This window comes from Chiloscyllium punctatum, chromosome 13 (assembly GCF_047496795.1).
Source record: "Chiloscyllium punctatum isolate Juve2018m chromosome 13, sChiPun1.3, whole genome shotgun sequence".
In the NCBI taxonomy this organism is placed as follows: domain Eukaryota; kingdom Metazoa; phylum Chordata; class Chondrichthyes; order Orectolobiformes; family Hemiscylliidae; genus Chiloscyllium; species Chiloscyllium punctatum.
In genome coordinates, this window is record NC_092751.1 from 90,297,472 (window position 1) to 90,317,529 (window position 20,058).

General features: G+C 42.8%; 1 protein-coding gene across 1 annotated transcript in view; it reads left to right on the forward strand.

Moving 5' to 3' along the window:
- wdfy4 (WDFY family member 4) overlaps window positions 1-20,058 on the forward strand; it is a 312,072-nt gene that overhangs the window by 180,281 nt on the left and 111,733 nt on the right. Inside the window, exons 45-48 of the mRNA XM_072583190.1 lie at window positions 5,064-5,212; window positions 8,357-8,477; window positions 14,060-14,145; window positions 14,413-14,472. Of these exons, the coding sequence (XP_072439291.1) occupies window positions 5,064-5,212; window positions 8,357-8,477; window positions 14,060-14,145; window positions 14,413-14,472 (416 nt within the window). The remainder of the gene's footprint in view (window positions 1-5,063; window positions 5,213-8,356; window positions 8,478-14,059; window positions 14,146-14,412; window positions 14,473-20,058) is intronic.

Below are 20,058 nucleotides of genomic sequence, written 5' to 3' on the forward strand. Positions count from 1 at the left end.
AGGAAAGCAGTTTTCACAAAGAGAAAGCTGTGCACTTACCATGTGGCTTGAGCAGAACAGTTACATCAACACTGCCCCCAAAAGTCCATGTTGCTTAACGTCTGCTTCCACAGGCTCTGCGACGTGATTTATATTCATTGCCCTTTGCCACTAGTATCTTATGTACCACATATGGTTGCTGTTTGTAAGTCTGGAGGATTTGCTGCTTCGGTCATGCTTTAGCTGGGAAGAAACAGGTGTGAGTAGGTAAAGCAAGTGAACTGGATAATACAATTAACACAGTAACTTGCACTGCACTTCGACTGCGGATCTGTTTATCTATTCAAAAAAAATTGGTAACACCCCAGATTGCCAAGTATATACCTTTTATAATATTTCAGCATTTACAATATTAAGATAAATAGATTAATTTGTAACCATATGAATATATAAAGACATGATATAGAATCATGTATCTAAGCCAGCTGCAGGGGACAGATGGGAGTACAGCATTATTCAGATTTGAGAGAAGCAAGGCAGTGTTCCTTGTAGACTGTGTGGTTGCGCACATATGCAGATATCTGTACATTACTGCAGCTTGCACTAAACAGGCTACCCATGATGAAGAAAACAAAAAAAGAGAAATTATTATAGATCTTTGTTTCCATAAACGTTTGAATTCACCAAATCATTCTTTCAGAAAGGGTTGGGTTGGGTTGTGCAAAACGATATTTCACAGAGAATACGGGAATATAATGGGACAATGGAAGATCAGCCACGATGTTGAATCGTGGAGCAGCCATGAGGGCCCAAATGGACTAATCCCACGCTTTTTTTTTGAATGTTCTCATTTAACATTGTGCCCTCTAACTGTGTACCAGATGGCACTGATGTGTAGGGATATTAAAGCATCTGTCAAGGGAAGCAATTAAGAATTAATTATTAATTATACTTCCACTGGTAGGATTGACCAGTTATGAGTAGATGACAGATATCATGAATTATGTGACAAGCCATTGTATTTTGATGGGTCTGATTCAGATAGAGCTAAAACATGTGTGGCGTGTTTTTGACTAGGGAAAATAATCCTAAATTAGAGATTAAATCCTAAAAGCAGCGTTGAGAATCTAAGAGGGTAGAGACTATGCTACACCCTTGGTTAGACAAGGAGACTTTTAAACATTGCAGTGATCTGGTTGCTTGGTTGCGAGTTGCCTTTTTTTTTTGAAGGTTTCACTTCACAGTCAATGGCCAGTTTCACTTGGTAGAGCAGTCCCTAAATGGAGCACACCTTGCAATGTTCTGGAGTGCACTTTCACTTCTTGATATCAAATTAAATAATGTTTTAGTTGAGAATTATAATAACAGACAGCGACATGGTTGCTTAGTGGTACTGCTGTCTCTCAGTGCCAGGACCCAAGTCCAATTCCAGCCTTGGGCGACGGTCTGTGTGAAGTTTGCATATTCTCCCCGTATCTGCATGAGTTTCCTCTGGGTGCTCCAGTCTCCCCTCACAATCCAAAGATGTGCAGATTAGGCAATTTAGCATGGCCAATCCACCCTAGAGTGTTCAGGGATGTGTGGGTTAGGTGCATTAGTCAGGGGTAAATGTAGGATAATAGGTAAGGGGAATGGGTCTGAAGGGGTTACTCTTTGGAGAGTCGGTGTGGAATTGTTGGGCCGAAGGACCTGTTTCCACACTGTAGGGGTTCTTAAAAATCGTTCTAATTCTTGATATGTTTACTGTCGACATAGGAACAGAGCAGACTGTTCAGTCCATCAAGCCTCTACCATTCAATATGATCAAGCAATTCAGTGCCCTTACTCATCCCATCCCCATAACACTGAACGCTGTGATGATGCATGTGTGATGCTATTTGTGAAGCCCTTTCACGTTAGAATACAAACTGGTTTATTTTACACACGGCATATGAATGGACCGAATTTGATTGGATTTTATGATTGTCATATATACCTGGGTACAGTGAAAAGTTTTGTTTTGAGTGCAGTACAGGCACATCATATGATACAAAGTTCATTAGGGTAATAGAACAGAGCAGGGGAATACAATGTGACAGCTGCGGAAAATTTGAGAGGTCCATTCAGAAGTCTAACAACAGCAGGAAAGAAGCTGTTCTTGAACCTGTGTGTGTGTTTAAGCTTTTGTTCAGCTTCTAGAAGGGGTTCATCTACTACTTGGGGGGGATAAAAACCCTCCCAGAATATTGTTAAAGTTCATGGCTTTTCTCTTGGTCTGGCCTAGATTTGCTGAAAACTTCACAGCTCCTGAACTAGCTTGGGCCATTGGGCCACAGCCTCTGAACAAGGGCTTAGCCATTTTGGACTGAAATGAGGAGAACTTTCTTCACTCAAGGTTGTGGACCTTTGGAATCCTTTTCCTCAAAGTACTGTGGATGCCCAGTCATTAAACCAGACCGCGGTGGATACAAGCAACGTTAATATAAGAACATTGCAAGTAGGAGTTGGCAATTCAGCCTCTTGAGCCTGCTCCGCCATTTAATACAATCATGGCTGATCTCACCACAGCCTCACTTGCCTCTTTTCTGCCCACTCTCTGTAACCTTTCAATCCATTACTAATGAAAAATCTGTCTGTCTCCTCCTCAAATTTATTCAGTGTCCTGGCATCCATTGCACTCTGGGATAGTAAATTCCACAGACACATGGCCCTTTAAGAGAAAGTAATTTCTCCTCATCTTTGTTTTAAATCTACCACCTCTTTTCCTAAAACTATGATCTCTCATTCTAGGTTGCTCTACAAGAAGAAACATCCACTCTATGTCTACTTTAATATCTTACTTGAAAGCAGAGTTGCAGGTAGACAGGATAGTGAAAGAAGGCATTTGGTATGCTTTCCTTTATTGGTCAGAGTATTGAGTACAGGAGTTGGGAGGTCATGTTGTAGCTGTACAGGACATTGGTTAGACCACTTTTGGAATATTGTTGTGCAATTCTGGTTTCCCTCCTATTGGAAGGATGTTGCGAAACTTGAAAGGGTTCAGAAAAGATTTGCAAGGGTGTTGCCAGGGTTGGAGGATTTGAGCCACAGGGAGAGGCTGAACAGGCTGGGGCTGTTTTCCCTGGAGCGATGGAGGCTGAGGGGTGACCTTATAGAGGTTTATAAAATCATGAGGAGCATGGGTAGGATAAATAGACAAGGTCTTTTCCCCTGGGGTGGGGAGTCTCAAAATAAAAGGCATAGGTTTACTGTGAGAGGGGAAAGACATAAAAAGGAACCAAAGGGGCAACTTTTTCACACAGAGGGTGGTGCATGTATGGAATGAGCTGCCAGAGGAGGTGGTGGAGGCTGGTACAATTACAGCCTTTAAAAGGCATTTGGATGGGTATATGAATAGGAAGGGTTTAGAGGGATATGGGCCAATTACTGGCAAATGGGAATAGATTAATTTAGGATATCTGGTCAGCATGGATGAGTTGGACCAAAGGGTCTGATTCCATGCTGTACATCTCTGTGACTCTATATACCACAATTATATCTCCTCTCATTCTTTTAAACTCGAGCAAATGTAGGCCTAATCTGCTCAATCTCTCCTCAGCTACAGAATACACGGTTAGTGCAGGAAGGTAGAACTAAGATCAGCCAAGATTGTATTAAATGGTGGATTATGCCCTAGAGGGTGAATACGAAAATGTATTGTAATTAGGAGTAGCAGCATGCCCCTTGCTCCTACATTCCCAAATGATCTACTCCTGCTCCACTTTCTTATGTTCTTCTCACTTCGCAGGAACCGAATATTGTCCCATGTTCCTAACTCAGTCTCGAGTCTCTTGATCTTCCTCGAGCTGTTTAGAAAGTTCTGTGCTGGACTTAGACAGCCTGAGATTCCACCACCACCCACTAAGATCATACCCTGCACTCCAATCAACTGCCAGTCTTATGTGCTTACCCTCGCTGTGAAAAGCTGCACACACAGGGGTGAATAAATTGTTCAGAAGTGAAAGTGCCTTCTTAAAGGCTGAACAAGAGAAGGCAGGAGGCAGAGGATGAAAATCCAGCTGGACAGTGATTGGACAATCATTGACCCACTGCGGGAAATGAGCTGATTATGAATTGGCTGGTAATAAATCTTAGCGGAATCACTCGGGAATCAGAAGTGAAGGATTTGCGGTTGATCCTGTTTGGGAAAAGTAATCAGGTCAAGAGGTTAAGCAGTAAGAAATAAAAACTTTGGTCCAGTCAATCAAATCATTAACTACCAGAGAAAACTCATTGTGTATCCAGTTGGATACCAATTCATTCTTATTCCAATGCACTTGGAAGAAAGTGACATTGTAGAGAAACTGGTCTCTAGGATTTGGCTCAACTGCTGTTCAGTGGGGGTATCAATTAGATTATGTGATGTAGCTGTGATTGATTTGACAAATTAAGAAAATCACTAGTCGACCTGAAAATTTAGCACTGGTGATGGAGGAAGTACATTTGGAGCCAGGAATCTTTGTGGCTCTGATACTTCAGACAGGCAGGCTTGGCTGGTAACAGTGGCTTTAAGGGGTACCTAGGTGCCTGACTTTCTCATTGTTTCTGAAGCAGAGGCCTTGTCAACTGCAGGGACCCTGAAAGGTAGACAAAGTTAAAAATCACACAACACCAGGTTATAGTCCAACAGGTTTATTTGGAAGTACTAGCTTTCGAAGCGCTGCTTCTTCATCAGATTGAGCAGCGTTCCGAAAGCTAGTGCTTCCAAATAAACCTGTTGGACTATAACCTGGTGTTGTGTGATTTTTTAACTTTTGTCCACCCCAGTCCATCACCGGCATCGCCACATCCTGAAAGGTCTCGCTGGTTGCAGTACTCCTAAAAGGTTGGCCTTGCCTGACCATAATGCACCTGAACAGCCTAGCTTAGACAGTGCCTGACTCCAATGATGCAGGCCTTACCTGTGTGCTCCTGTAGCCTGGGTGCTGTCTGGGTTAAATTTTTCAAACTGACTAAGAAATGCTGTAGTGCATAATGGGATTTTATATTGTGACAAGTAGTTTAGCAGGCAATACACAGTGTCAGTTTTGTGTTTCTACGCATTTTAATGGGGTGTTCTTTCACAGATCAACACTAAATACTCCCTCATTGTGGCTGACAATCACTTGCTGATGGAAGGTGTTCTGCTTTTTGGGATAAGACACTTCTATGTGTGTGAGAATTTCACACTGTCTGCTTCAGAAGATGTTTACTGTGTTCATCACCATCCTTCAAGGTAATGATTGATGTGTTTTAAAACTTAACCATTTATTCCATTTTACAGGCCATTTGTAACAGAGCCTATATTGCTGAATCCCAAGACCCCAAATGATTGCCCTGTATTACCACTCATGAGGCACCTTATTACATGAGGATTTTGATCTATTTATACAAAATCTCTCCCTGAGGTTCTGTTTTGGAGTATCTGACCTGAGTGTGGGTGAATGACAGATCACTAAAATTGGCCTCCATACTCTTTTTGGGTAAGGAGGGAAGAATTTCCACAGGAGCCACAGGGAGCACAGAAGTGCAGACACTTCACGAGAGTGAGATCTGTATAAGCTGCCCCTAGTGGCATTGCAGAGGATTGATTAAATGTCTCAAGTAAGTTGCAGCACATCTTCAAATGTTTCTCATTGTGTAAAGAACATCAAAACAACACAGCTTTACAGATCATAGAATCCCTACAGTATGAAAGCAGGCAATTCGGCCCATCAGGTCCACACTGATCCTCCAAACAGCATACCACCCAGATCACTACCCTATCTCTATAAGACCACATCTCCCATGGTCAATTCACCTATCCTGCACATCTTTGGAAAATGAGAGGAAACCCATGCAGACACTGGGAGAACGTACTATCTTCACACATATATTTGCCCGAGGATAGAATCTAACCTGGGTTCCTGGTGCTGTGAAGCAGCAGTGATAACCACTGAGCCACCCTGCCACCCAAGACTGAGGCGCGCACACCAGTAAAGTCCATCGCACAAAGGAATTTATTTCAGACAAATGTGAGGGGATGCATTTTGGAAGGTCAAGTACAGGTGGAAATTATACAGTGAATAGCAGAATCCTCCGGAACTATAGCGTGCAGGAGCACAGGCCAACATGTCAACATCGGCAGTGCAGGTAGATAAGGGAGTAAAAAAGGCCTATGGCATGCTTGCCTTCATTGGAAGGGGCATTGAGTATAAGAATAGGCAAATTATGCTGCAGCTTTATAAAACTTTAGTTCAGTCACTCTTGGAATATTGAGTATGGTTCTGGTCACCACACTGCATGAAATATGTGGATGCCTTGGAGACAGTACAGAAAAGGTTTACCAGGATGTTGCCTGGTATGGCAGATTTTAGCCATGAAGAAAGGTTGGATAGACTGGATTTATTTTCACTGGAAAGCAGTAGATTGAGGGGTGACCTGACAGAAGTTTATAAGATTGTGAATGGCATGGATAGAGTGGAAAGTATGAGGCTTTTTCCCAAGGTGGAGGGGTCAATTACTGGGGAACACAGGTTCAAGATGCGAGGTTGGGGGGTGGGGGGTGGTGGGGGGAGTTTAAACAAGATGTGCGAGGCAGGTTTTTCACACAAAGGGTGGTGAGTGCCTGGAATGCACTCCCAGAGAAGGTGGTAAAAGCAGACACAATAGCAGCATTCATGAAGCACCTGGACAAATACATGATTAGGAAGACAATAGAGGGATACGGATCCTGTAAGTGAAGCCAGTTTTAGTATGGAAGGGCAAAATGTGTCAGTGCAGGTTTGGAGGGCCAAAGGGCCTGTTCCTGGGCTGTAATGTTCTTTGGTCTCAACTCCCAACTCGGAAGGATTGATTTTTCTGCCTTTTATGAGTACTGTGAATTAAGTCTCTGCTAATGTCCTGAGTGGCAAATGGTTAATCATCAATGTGATGTTCTCCTGGCCCGTGTACTGATGGATCTTATGAGGTGTTCCCTTTGCTGTACCGTCCTTCCTGACAATCATCACCTTGTACTTGTTTTCCATTGTCTCTTGCCTGTGAGTCGACGGACTGACATGACCAAACAGTGTGGAGTTGATGGTGGTTACCCACTGTCTCTTAATGCTCCCTTATCTACCGCCAATCAAAACGAACATGCTTTGCATTTGGTGAGACTACCCAGCTCTCAGAGTCCGTTTTGTTTTATATTTATTCCCATGTGGCATTTATTCCCCATCCCTATTTGCCCTTGAGATGATGATATGAGTCTCCTCCTTTAACAGCTGCAGTTCATGTGGTACAAATACATTAACATTACTGTTAGGAAGGGAATTCCGAGACTTTGAGCCAGCGACAGGGAAGGGTGAGCGAATGTAGTTCCAAGTGGGGATGGTGAGTGGCCTGGAGAAGCCCTGCAGGTGATGGTGTTCCTATGTGCCTGTTACCATTGTCCTTCCAGTTATTAAGGATGACAGATTTGGAAAGGGCTGCCAAAGAAAGCCTGGTGAGTTACTGCAGTGCATGTTGTGTATTGTTCACATTAGTGCCACTGGGCATTGTGGTGGAAGGAGTGAACGTGTACAGTTACTGCATGAGGGCAGCGTCAGGTTAGTGTGCTCCTGATTGCAGTATGGAGCATTGAGGTAAGATGCTGCAAGGCTGTTGGATATGGGGTGCAGATCAAGTGGGCTGCCTTCCTATACCGGCTTCTCATCCCAGCAAATGGAAGGTACTCCAGCACACTCCGAACTTGTGCCTTGCAGATGGTGAATGGGTAGGAATGAGGAGGTGAGTTACTCATTACATGATTTCCAGCCTCTGACTTGTTCTTGTAGCTATAGTTGGAACAGTTAAGTCTAACAGCTTCTTTAACCAAACTCCACACCCTTAACAGGTTTAATTAGTCCAGGAAAAGTTCAGCCGTCCTTCAGTGGGTGAGTGAAGTTGACACATTCTAGCTCCTCATCAGGAATGTGGGAGTGGCCCAATGGGGCTGAGAGATAAACGGGGCGGGGCGGGTACTATAGGGAAAGTAGCTGGGAATGCGATAGGTAGATGAACCTGCATTCCCAACTACCTTCTCCCCTACCCCACCACTCACCTCTCAGCCCCCTTGGGCTACCCATTCATTCCTGATAAAGAGTTCATGCTCGAAACGTCAACTCTCCTGCTCCTCAGATGCTGTGCTTTTCCAGCACCACACACTCGACTCTGATCTCCAGCATCTGCAGTCCTCACTTTCTCCTACATTCTATCTCCTCCATCCACTTCAGAAAGGTAGCAGTTGGTAGCTATGGAAACCCCCATTGTGAGATGGTCCTTTAGGTTAGGTTGGATCAAAGGGCTCTGTTTCAAATTAAATATCCGAGTGTTTGTTGAGCTTTTGACAAATAACTGCTGTCCTGTTTTTGTATTGCAGTATTAATGATTCCTACATTTATGACCTGTGCAACAAGGAGACCAGTGGGAAACATCCGAAATGTTCCAGATATTCATACAATGAAGTTCGAGAAATCCATCATCTTCGATTCCTCCTTCAGGTAATGGATATGTTATTTCTAACTCATACAATAAATCACTGTGAGGTAATGCGACTTTACTTTCTTCTTTTATTCCTTTTATTGTATCTAAGATTTGTATCTAGGTACTTTAACCTAAGATAGCAACATGGGAGTAAACTTTTCACTATACTCCTGTACTTGAATGCACATGACAATAAAGCCTAATTCTATTGAGTTACACAGAACTTGCTGTTGGGAGAATTATATTTTGTGGTGGCTGTTTATGTGATGAGATTTATCCATGTACCACGTTGGGACAGTAAACATGTTGAATGCAAACATTACAAGAAAAGATTTCTTGTCTGTGGTCACAAATGTCAACATTGGCAAAAAGTCAGGGTTCCTAGCTTCCCACTCAGTTATGTTCTTCCTATTTAAAAAGCAAGAGGGTGTGGCCAAAAAAAAAATCAGATCATTGAAAGGACAATGGAAAGCAAAATTAGATACAGCTGGAGAAGCATCTTAATGAATGGTGTGGAAGTTGGGTTTTAAAATAGAGGCAGGGGGAGTTTGTCAGCTCCATTAAAGTTTTTGTTGAAATGGTCAGAAAGTCCTTCTGGAGCAGTGACCTAAATACATCATTGTTAAGAAAGCATGGGACTGCATTATAGAACTTGAGAGGACCTGTGTAGTGTTAAGGGAGAAGATGATTGTACTGATGAGTTTATGACAGGAAGAGTAAACAGAACAAGCAGTCATCATAGAATCCATACAGTGTATGGAAAGAGGTCATTTGGCCCCTTGAGCCTGCACTAACTCTCTGAAGAGCATCCCAGCTAGACTCGGCACCCTATCACCATAATCACACATTTCCCATCTAGCCTGCAGAACCCTACGGGGTAATTTATCATAACCAATCTACTTAACCCACACATTTTTGGACTTCATGTGAGAGTGCCAGTGGTCCCATATTTCAAGATTCCAAAAGGCTCTGACTTCTGTCAGTTGTACAACCTATATGCACAGACGTTTGAACAAATAAGTAATTCTTACAAAGGTTCAATATTTTTATAAGAAGCCTTGACTGCATTTTCCAAACTTTGGTGAGATTTGAATGCAGTATTCCAGCTGTGGTCTCACCAGTGTTGAACAGAAGTTCATCAGAACTTCTTGTTGTTAAAGGTTTGACTGAGCTTTCCACATTACCCATTAAGACTGAGCTGTGAACCCCTCACAAATGGCAGAAGTGCACCGAGACCTCTGATTCATCCCTAAGTCAAATTGAAACAGCTAAATGCTTGTTTGTCATTTTCAAGAGAGAGATTCACAGATTCAATCAGAAAAGTCTCAAATTTTACCCAGAAGCAAAATAATTTTCCCGTCTCTGTTCTCATTGCTGCTCAGCCAGAACTTTTAAAAATAATTAGTTGTGCGCTTGCTCTGTGGTTTTGTACTTCTTGTAGCCAAGTACGAAGGATTCGTTTTTGATTAAGGGACTTTCATTCCCTATAACAGGATAACTTTGACCCATCGTCTGTCAGGATTGCATTGTATTGAGTTCTCTTTTCTCCCGCTCCTACACATTCCGAGGCCACACTGGAGTTCCAGTTGTTATCACATTCTCGGATCATGTGAGAATTCCAGTCTGTTAGGTGTTAATTTCGTTGAGGGTAAATCATGTGAAAATACTTCCCAGAGCATTTTCATTGCAGAAGAGTTGGGGTTGGACAATGTGGGACCTTAAACTGAGATGCTGCATGTCACACGAGATGCCACCTTGGGAAGCTATCTCAAGGTTGATTAGATTCCCAAAATATGGAAACAGGCCGTTCGGCCCAGCAAGCCCACACCGACTCTCCAAAGAGTAACTCCCCCAGACCCATTCCCCTACCCTATATTTACCCATGACTAATGCACCTAACACTATGGGCAATTTAGCATGGCCAGTTCACCTGATCTTTAGATTGTGGGAGGAAACCCATGCAGACACGAGGAGAATGTGCAATTCCACACAGGCAGTCACCTGAGGCTGGAATTGAACGTGGGTCCCTGGTGCTGTGAAGCAGCGTTGCTAATCACTGAGCCACCATGCCACCCCAGCAAGCTTCTTACACAGTTGATTGCCAATTGATTTGATCAGAGACAATTATTAAATAGGCTGCATGGCCTTTCAGTGGCCAAAACTTCAACAATTGGCCTCTCCAGAGTGTGAGTTGGAATCAAGGGAACTTGGAGAAAGTGAGGACTGCAGATGCTGGAGATCAGAGCTGAAAAATGTGTTGCTGGAAAAGCGGAGCAGGTCAGGCAGCATCCAAGGAGCAGGAGAATTGATGTTTCGGGCATAAGCCTTTTCCATCAAGGGAACTTGACATTGATGTCAATTGGAGCACTCCTTCAAAAAAAAATTTGCCAGTCAAAGAAATATTCACCACTTAAAAGATTGCTGTCCATTTCATGGTAATTATTACTGAAGATGTGAAGAAGATGACAAACACAGCAGAAGACTTTAAGATTTTTGCAAAAAGTCAAACATGTTTTCTGGAATTTTCTTTGTAATTCACTTATTAAGAGTGAGTGCTGTGTCACTCTATCTTACAGGGCATATTATTTAAGTGAATGAGTGGGATCAGTAAGTGGTCACTGGCATTGTTTTAGTGGTACAGTGTCCTGGAGAAATGGGCAGAGGGCCAGAACAAGCTCTAGCAGGAGAGAAGGATCTACAGTGAGGTGGTATACTGTTGGGACAGGACATTGCACCTCATTTAGACCACTCCAAAGTATTCTATCTGGATGCATCACGGCTTAATACAGCTACTGCTCTGCCTAGGAATGTAAGAAACTACCAAGTTGTGAACACAGCTCAGTCCATCACACAAGCCAACTTCACATCCATTGACTCCATCTACACTTCTCACTGCCTCAGAAAGGCAGCCAACATCATCAAAGACCCCTCCCACCACAGTTATAATGTCTTCCAATCTCTTCTGTTAGGCAGAAGATACAAAAGCTTAAACACACGCACCAACAGGTTCAAGAGCCACGCTTCTTTCCCACTGTTATTAGACTTCTGAATGGACCTCTCCAATTTCAAATCTGATATTGATCTTGCTTTTTGTGCGCCATCTTTGCAACCATAACTTTGTATTCTTCGCTCTGGTCTTTTTATGGTATGATCTGCCTGTACTGGATGCAAAATAAAACTTTTCACTGTCCCTAAGGACGTGTGACAACATTAAATCAAATCAAATCAGAACCTCCAAACAACTGTGCATCTTCTCCCTTATCCATGAGTCACCCTGATATGTGCCACTGTGTGATTAGCCAATACCCTCTACACCAATGTTCCCTCTAAGCTGCCCTGATACTGCAGCACGTCAGTTTGTGTTTTTACCCCCCTCAAAAAAAATTGCCCGAGATCTCAGCAAGGCATAGACAAATCCCAAACCATTATTCAAAGGATATCAGAGGAGTTATGTAAGATGCTAATTAACATTTAAACCCTTAGCCTACTTCACTAGAGAAGTTTATTTGGTTAACATCAGATCGTCAATTCTGGGGACCAACTATAAAAATGTAACTGTTGATTTTCTGCATTATAATTGGGGCTGTACTTAAATTACCTCATGAGTTGTTTCTGAACTTTCACATATCATAATAGAATTAAAGGCACTGTGCAATTTTTCTGTTAATCATTCTGGAAGATTGTCTCAGTCAGATGTCATGGTGATATAAAATACAGACTATTGATCTTTGTCTCATTGGCTAACTTAATTTGAGAACAAATTTTAAAATGGCTGTAAAAGTCACCTGACCTGAGAATAGCCAAATTCAACAGGAATTTGCAAAGGGATATCTCAGGTCACATGGTCAAAACTATCTCACTCACACTGCAAAGGTTCTACAAAGACATTAACCAAAACATTGACATTCATGATCAGGAGACTTTCAAATGTCTCTGGGGATGATGTTTCTCAGTCAAAGGTATTGCCAGAATAAAGGCCATCCTCCAAACTCTATGGATTGAGCATCCCTCCCAGAGCAATACCATTGATAAAATCAAGAAGGAGAACTCATTGCAGAGTTCAATCTTCAAGCTGAGACCTTTTCTCTATCATAAGTTGGAATACTTCACAGAGACAGAACATATATGAACTTTCCGGACTATAATACACATTCTGGGATTGATTTCAGTTTTAAAAGACTCCTCTCCGAGAGAATAATCAACTGAGCTATGGCTATTACTAGAACTTCATAAACAAAATTCCAACATACAGTTATTTCAATTACAAACTTTTCTTTTCAAATCTGCTTCCATCCCCACCTCACATCTCATTTTGAACTTGTTCTGTTTATTTGCGTGCAGGTATGTGTATCACGCTGAAAGAGGCTGGGGTTCGACTTTTTAATACTGTTTCGATGTTATAACTGAGTGAAACTAACTCCTTAATTTTTATGCTTTTAAGCCTCTGTCTGGTGGGCTACTTCACAGTTTTACATAGGGTTGAACTGGAGAGCACACTCTCTTTAACCATTCTGTTATATTGTCAGGAGTTGCCTTGCAAGAGAGGCATTAATTCACCCATCCAGGCTTGATCTTCACACAGTGTTCAGCACGAGTGTGACATAATCTGCGGGTGAGCTGACTGACTCCCCCTGGGAAAGGCCTGGTTTATGGCACATTGGTCTCAGGATAGGCATGACACCTCTGCCAAGGGACCATAGAAAGAACAACATTTACGGGGGCTTGGACTCAGATTTCTGCCCATCCCCGAGCCACACAATTCCTAAGACCCAGGAATAAGGTGGTGAAAATAAGCCTCCCCTTTGTGGTTAAGTTGCCTGATATGAAGCACTCCCACAAGTATGCAAAGGCCATCTGATTGTTGCATTGCCTGACTTCAATGGTAAATTGGTCTCATTGCCCCTGAACTAAAGAGGTGCTTTTGAAGGATGGAATCATTGAATCCCTACAGTTGGAAACAGGTCATTGGGCCCAACAAGTCCACACCAACCCTCCAAAGAGTAACCCACCCAGACCCATTCCCCTACCCTATTATTCTACATTTACCCCTGAGTAATGCATAACCTACATATCCCTGAACACAGTGGGCAAATTAGCATGGCCAAGTCACCATACATGCACATCTTTTCCGTGGGACGAAACCAGAGCACCCAGAGGAAACCCACACACAGACAAAGGGACAACGTGCAAACTCCACACAGACAGGCGTCCGAGACTGAAACCGAACCTGGGGCAACAGTGCTCACCACTGAGCCACCATGCTGGACAGGAAATTTCTTGAATTTCGGCTTTCTTTGATCCTTGTCAGGTGACATTTGCTGGAAATTGGGGATCCACTGAGAATTATATTGGACTTCACTTTGATGGAGCCCAATCTTGAATGGTTCAGTTGCTTGACCACTTGAATGAGAATCACTAGCATGACATCTTTCCACAGGAGACAAAACTGTCGTCAAAAAGAGTTACAGGCACTCCCAGGAAGTTAAAGCACAGCAACCACTGGGCATTGTATCCCTTAACTTGGATTTAATATTTTATTCAAAGGTATGCAATTGCCACAGCGTTTCTGATGTTCTGATTGCTTACTCTCGCCCAATAGGACATTGGACTTGAAATCTTTTTAAAGAACGGATTTTCAAAGTTACTTATTTTCCATAAAAACGACAGGAAAAAGATCTTCAAGAAGTAAGTAATTGTAATGACTCTGCGTGGTCACCCATAAGACCATAAGACCATAAGACATAGGAGTGGAAGTAAGGCCATTCGGCCCATCGAGTCCACTCCGCCATTCAATCATGGCTGATGCGCATTTCAGCTCCACTTACCAGCGTTCTCCCCGTAGCCCTTAATTCCTCTAGACAACAAGAATCTATCAATCTCGGACTTCTTGTGCAGTTATTTCCATGGAATATCATATTAGTTTCTTCAGTGCTATCTCTTTTTACTCCTCAGGTTCTGCCATGCTATACCCTCCGTGAAAAAAAGCAAAAAAGATGGTCTTAAAAATGTTGGGTGAGTTTACACTTCGTTGAAATGGCTCGACTCTTCCGGATGGTCTGTCAATCTATTGAGCATTTGGGAATCAAAGTTGGAGAGAACCATTTGAGTGTTGTGGGGGAAAGTAGATAGGCAGTTGAAATATTGAGATATAGTACAATGGGAAGGGCAGTGCAGTGAGACGAAGTAAGGTTTACTGCAACAAAGAACCTGCACAGCCCACACACACACAAAAACAAATGGCGCTGTGATCATTCAAACGTGTTTTTTTTGTTTCAGACATCATAATTTATTGGACTTGTCTCTAAAATTGAACTAAGAGCTCTTGGGCTTTTGATTATCTTTCGGTTTGCTGAATCTGAGGTTGAGGTAATTTCCTCACGTCAGGAAACAGATGACTGAGGATTTAGACAAACTGTGTAGCCAGTGGCAAATTTGTACATCATCATCTTAAAGCAGAAACATTGCAAAGCTCTTCATTTGTGATCAGCGTTGTTATGTAGGTAAACACAACAGTGACCACACTTCAGTACTTCCTAGTGTCTTTCATGGCTTCATCATAATCAATTATCTAGAAGCAAGTCTGTCTTTAATGCAACGACCATTTTGTCTACATCAGTGTCCTACAAACAACATTAAGCCAAAGAGACAGTTAAAATTTTGTTTTTTTTTCTCCCTGTTGATGAAGGAATGAATGTTGACCAGGCCACCAGGAGATCTCATGCATTTCTTCAGAAAATGTTTTGAGCTCTTTGGTGTCCAGTCAAAATATTGCAATGGACAGATGGAGCTTCAACATCTTAATCTGAGGATTAGTATCCCTTTCACTGTAGCACTTCCTCAGTGCTGCGCTAAGTGTTTAGCCTGATAAATGGATGTTTTGCAGCCATTAGCAAAGGCAGAAAAGGGAATTGGCTTTTGTGGGATTATTGACCATTTCTTTAAAGTATTCACTTGGTGTGAAGCTGTTATCAAGCAGATTAATTACTGAGTCTCCTTCTCAGAGTTATTGCACTGTACTTGAAGTGAGTATTTGTAACCTTGAATGGATTGTTGGTTTGGATCCATTTGCAATATTCTACATAGCCTTGGTCGCTACATAGAAAAGGAGGTGCAACACATTAAAGAGATTTCAGAAAAGACATGAGGTTTGTGAGACAGGAGTACTTTGGTGTGTTCCATATTCATATTTACTGTTGTATTATAATGTTCAATGTGGGATTATCGGTGTAGCTGATCCTGTAGATGTTTGGCAAAAGAGGATATTAATTCAGAAAGGTCAGAAATTATAAAAGCTTAATTGTAAAACAAATTGACTGGGACTATATTCAGACCTCCAGCTATGTTTTTAGGGAATGATCCAGTTTAACCTTACAAAGGCAACTAAAGATTTAAAAATGTTGATAATTCCAAGAAAAAGAGAGTGAACAAGTAATGTTGTGCTGTCAAATACATTTGACAAAGTACCTAAAAGATTTGTTTGTAAAACCATGGATCCTGCACAGCTTGTTAAGCAACCTTCTCCATGTGTCCAAAATGTGCACATGCCCCCACAAATTCTCCTGCTGCTCGGATGCTGCCTGGCCAGCTGTGCTTTTCCAGCACCACACTTTTCGAACCATTCCTACTTTGGTCTCTGCCAGACAGACACGTTTCACTGGTATTATTTCAGTTAGTGGCTCTGCTTTTCTCTGAAGATTGACAGTTCCCGGACAAGTTTGAAGCCTGTGCAGTTAATAGGACTCCAGCGTCTGTGTGAAGGCAAACTGGATTGAGGGACAAAGAGCAGAGAGTTACAGCACACTGTGTTACTTTTGAACTGGAGAGAAGGATGGGAACCCATGATTGGTGAAAGGGCCACTGCCTTTTTGATATTGATGTACGTCTGGACTTGAGTTTGCAGGACATGCTTTCAGAATTTGCAAATGATAACACTCAGAAAGATAGAAAACCATCAGTACTGTAACAGAATGACAAAGGCAGGCTGGTGAAAGGTGCAGACTTGTGGCACGCAATGAAATTTAATGTAGAGATATGTTAAATGATAGATTTTATCAGGAAGCAGCAAATCTACATAATTGGTACAACTTTAAAAGGGTGCAGAAATATAGAGTGGAGTGTGTATGCAAGTCTTTCAACGTAGTTGAACGCGTGAGGAACATCGTTTATAAGTTGAACGAGTTAAGAAGATAGTTTAAAAGGTACATGGGCCACTCAGCTTTAGAAACAAAGGCACAGAAACTGGAACAAATGCTGGATTATTCTTTCCAGTCCCGGGCACCACACTTTAGGAAACATGCCAAGCTCGAGATGGTGCAGAGGAGAATTCCAAAAATGATACCAGGAAGGAGGCATTTCATATGGTTAGAGACCAGAGAACTGGGCTTGTCCTCCTTAGAGCAGAGGTGATTAAGGGAATATTCCATCAAGATGTTCTAATTAGAGTCATAGAGATGTACAGCATAGAAACAGACCCTTCGGTCCAACTCGTCCATGCCAACCAGATATCCCAACCCAATCTAGTCCCACCTGCCAGCACCTGGCCCATATCCCTCCAAACCCTTCCTATTCGTATACCCATCCAAATGCCTCTTAAATGTTGCAATTGTACCAGCCTCCACCACTTCATCTGGCAGCTCATTCCATACACGTACCACCCTCTGTGTGAAAAGGTTGCCCCTTAGGTCTCTTTTATATCTTTCCCCTCTCACCCTAAACCTTTGCCCCTCTAGTTCTGGACTACCCAACCCCAGGGAAAAGACTTTGCCTATTTATCCTATCCATGCCCCTCATAATTATGTAAACCTCTATAAGGTCACCCCTCAGCCTCTGACGCGGCAGGGGAAACAGCCCCAGCCTGTTCAGCCTCTCCCTGTAGCTCACATCCTCCAGTCCTGGCAGCATCCTTGTAAATCTTTTCTGCACCCTTTCAAGTTTCACAACATTTTTCCGATAGGAAGGAGACCCCAGAATTGCAATTCTTAGAGTTTTGCTGCAGTAAGTGCATAGAAACTGTGTTCACAGCTGGAGGCTTTAAGATAATTTAATATGGCACGAGAAGTTATAAAAAATTAAAAAGTCCTTTTGTTCTGATCAGAAATACATTTCCTGAAGAGGTTGTGTAAGCAGATTTAGAGAGAACTTTGAAAAAGAGAGTTGGCAAAATGTTTGGAAGGGTAGGGAAGTGGCAGAGCAATTGAACTGATTAAACAGATAGCTCTGACATGATGGACCTAAAGTCCTCCTTCTGCACTGTCTGGCTTTATTATGTTGAAGGATTGAGATTTAGTACTTTTCAATAATTAAAATTCCCATATTATTTTGAAAATTGCATATTCCCATCTATGGCTTCGTTCAGGTTAGTGAGCAGAATGATGGGATTGATTCAGCCTGAGGTTCTGACCATGAAACAAATGGCATCACATATCTCATTATACATCCTACCCAACATTCCACTCTGTCTACTGAATGTCAGGACCATTTTACATTTTTACTCATGACCCAATCCTACTCTGGAGAAGAGTGAGAACTGCAGATGCTGGAGGTCAATGTCAAAAAGTATGGTGCTGGAAAAGCACTTCAGGCTAGGCAGCATCCAACGAGCAGGAGAGTTGACTTTTCGAACATAAGCCCTTCATCATGAAGAGCTCATGCCCAGAACATTGATTCTCCCGCTCCTCAGATGCTGCCCGACCAGCTGTGCTTTTCCAGCCCCACACGTCTCGACTCAGATAGGCACGTTTCACTGGTATTATTTCAGATAATGGCTAGGCTTTTCTCTGAAGAATGAAAATGTATCTGAGAGCATGTTGAGGATTTGTCTACCTGGCATTGTTGCTTCTGACTGTACAAGCACCATCAGAGACCAGACTTCTCAAATAATGGCGAGGAGAAAGTGAGGACTGCAGATGCTGGAGATCAGAGCTGAAAATGTGTTGCTGGAAAAGCGCAGCAGGTCAGGCAGCATTCAAGGAACAGGAGAATCGGTGTTTCGGGCATCCTGAAGAAGGGCTTATGCCCGAACCGTCGATTCTCCTGCTCCTTCGATGCTGCCTGACCTGCTGCGCTTTTCCAGCAACACATTTTCAGCTCAAATAATGGCGAACCAATCCGAGAGAGGAAGCAAATGGATTTCAGACCATAAGATGTAGCAGGTGAAGTAAAAGTACTTGGATGAGTGCTTGAAATGTCATAATATTCAAGACGATGGGCCATATGCTGGAAAGTGGGACTAAATGTAGAGTAGCATCTGAGGAACAAGAGAGATTACATTTTGGGCATAAGCCCTTGATCAGGAAGGGGGTGGGGGGGGAGGAGATGGCAAGAGGGCTGAGAAATAAATAGGAAGGTGGGGGTGGAGGCTAGGGTAGGTGGGAAGGAAGGCAGTGTGTAGGGGTGATTTACGCTGGACACATCCTAGTTTCTCTAGTAGAAACTGTTGGCAATAGGGGTGGATGCAGGTGGAGGGTGGTTGTGATAGGTCGGAGGGGAGGGTGGAGGTGGGAAGGAAGATGAAGAGGTAGGGCAGTTCAAGAGGGTGGTGACAAGCTGGAGGGTTGGGATCTTGGATGAGATGGGGAGATTTCCCAGCTACCTTTTCCCTCAGCCCCACCCTCCTAGTTATCTCTCAAATCCCCCGCCCCCAACCCCCACATTCCTGATGAAGGGCTTATACCCAAAACATTGACTCCTGCTCCTAGGATGCTGCCTGACTGGCTATGATTTTCCAGCACCACATTTTTGTCTCTGTCTCTCCAGCACCTGCAGTCCTCACTTCTCCCCTATATTTCGAGTAGTTTTGTCAGTGCAGGTTTGCTGAGCTGAAAGGCCTCTTCTGTATTGTATGATTCTAAGTGGCCCATTTAGCTACAGGCAGTGCATAGGAGTAATTTACACCAGAGACACCCTAGTTTCCCTAGTGAAAACTCTTGACAGCACTGTTTGGGATGATGGCAGCACACTGGTAATGAGACGCCCAGGTAAGTGCTATGAGGATATAGGTTCAAATCCAACAGGTGGCACTTAAATCCAGTTAATAAATCTGAAAACTAGTTTTAATAATGGAGAACGTGAGAAGTGTTATCAGACTATCTGGTTCATAAATTTCCTTTTGGGTTGGAACTCTGCTATCCTTACTACAGACCCACAGCAACGTGGCTGACTCTTAATCACTCTCTGGAAGGATCTAGAAGGTCACTCAGTTCAAGGGCAACAAATACTGGCCTTGCCAGTGACATCCACATCCCATTAAGAAAAACAAATCAGCAAGTTACCAAGGTTAAGATCACGTGAAGAGATAAAACAAATGACGCTGGTATTCCCTGGAGTAGGTTTACATTTAGGATTTTAGATTTTATTGTCACGTGTACTCATGTAGAGGAGTAGAGCGAGAAGCTCCTTGAAAGTGGAGTCGCAGGTAGATAGGATAGTGAAGAAGGCGTTTGGTATGCTTTCCTTTATTGGTCAGAGTATTGTGTACAGGAGTTGGGAGGTCATGTTGCGGCTGGACAGGACATTGGTTAGGCCACTGTTGGAACATTGCATGCAATTCTGCTCTCCTTCCTGTCGGAAGGATGTTGTGAAACTTGAAAGGGTTCAGAA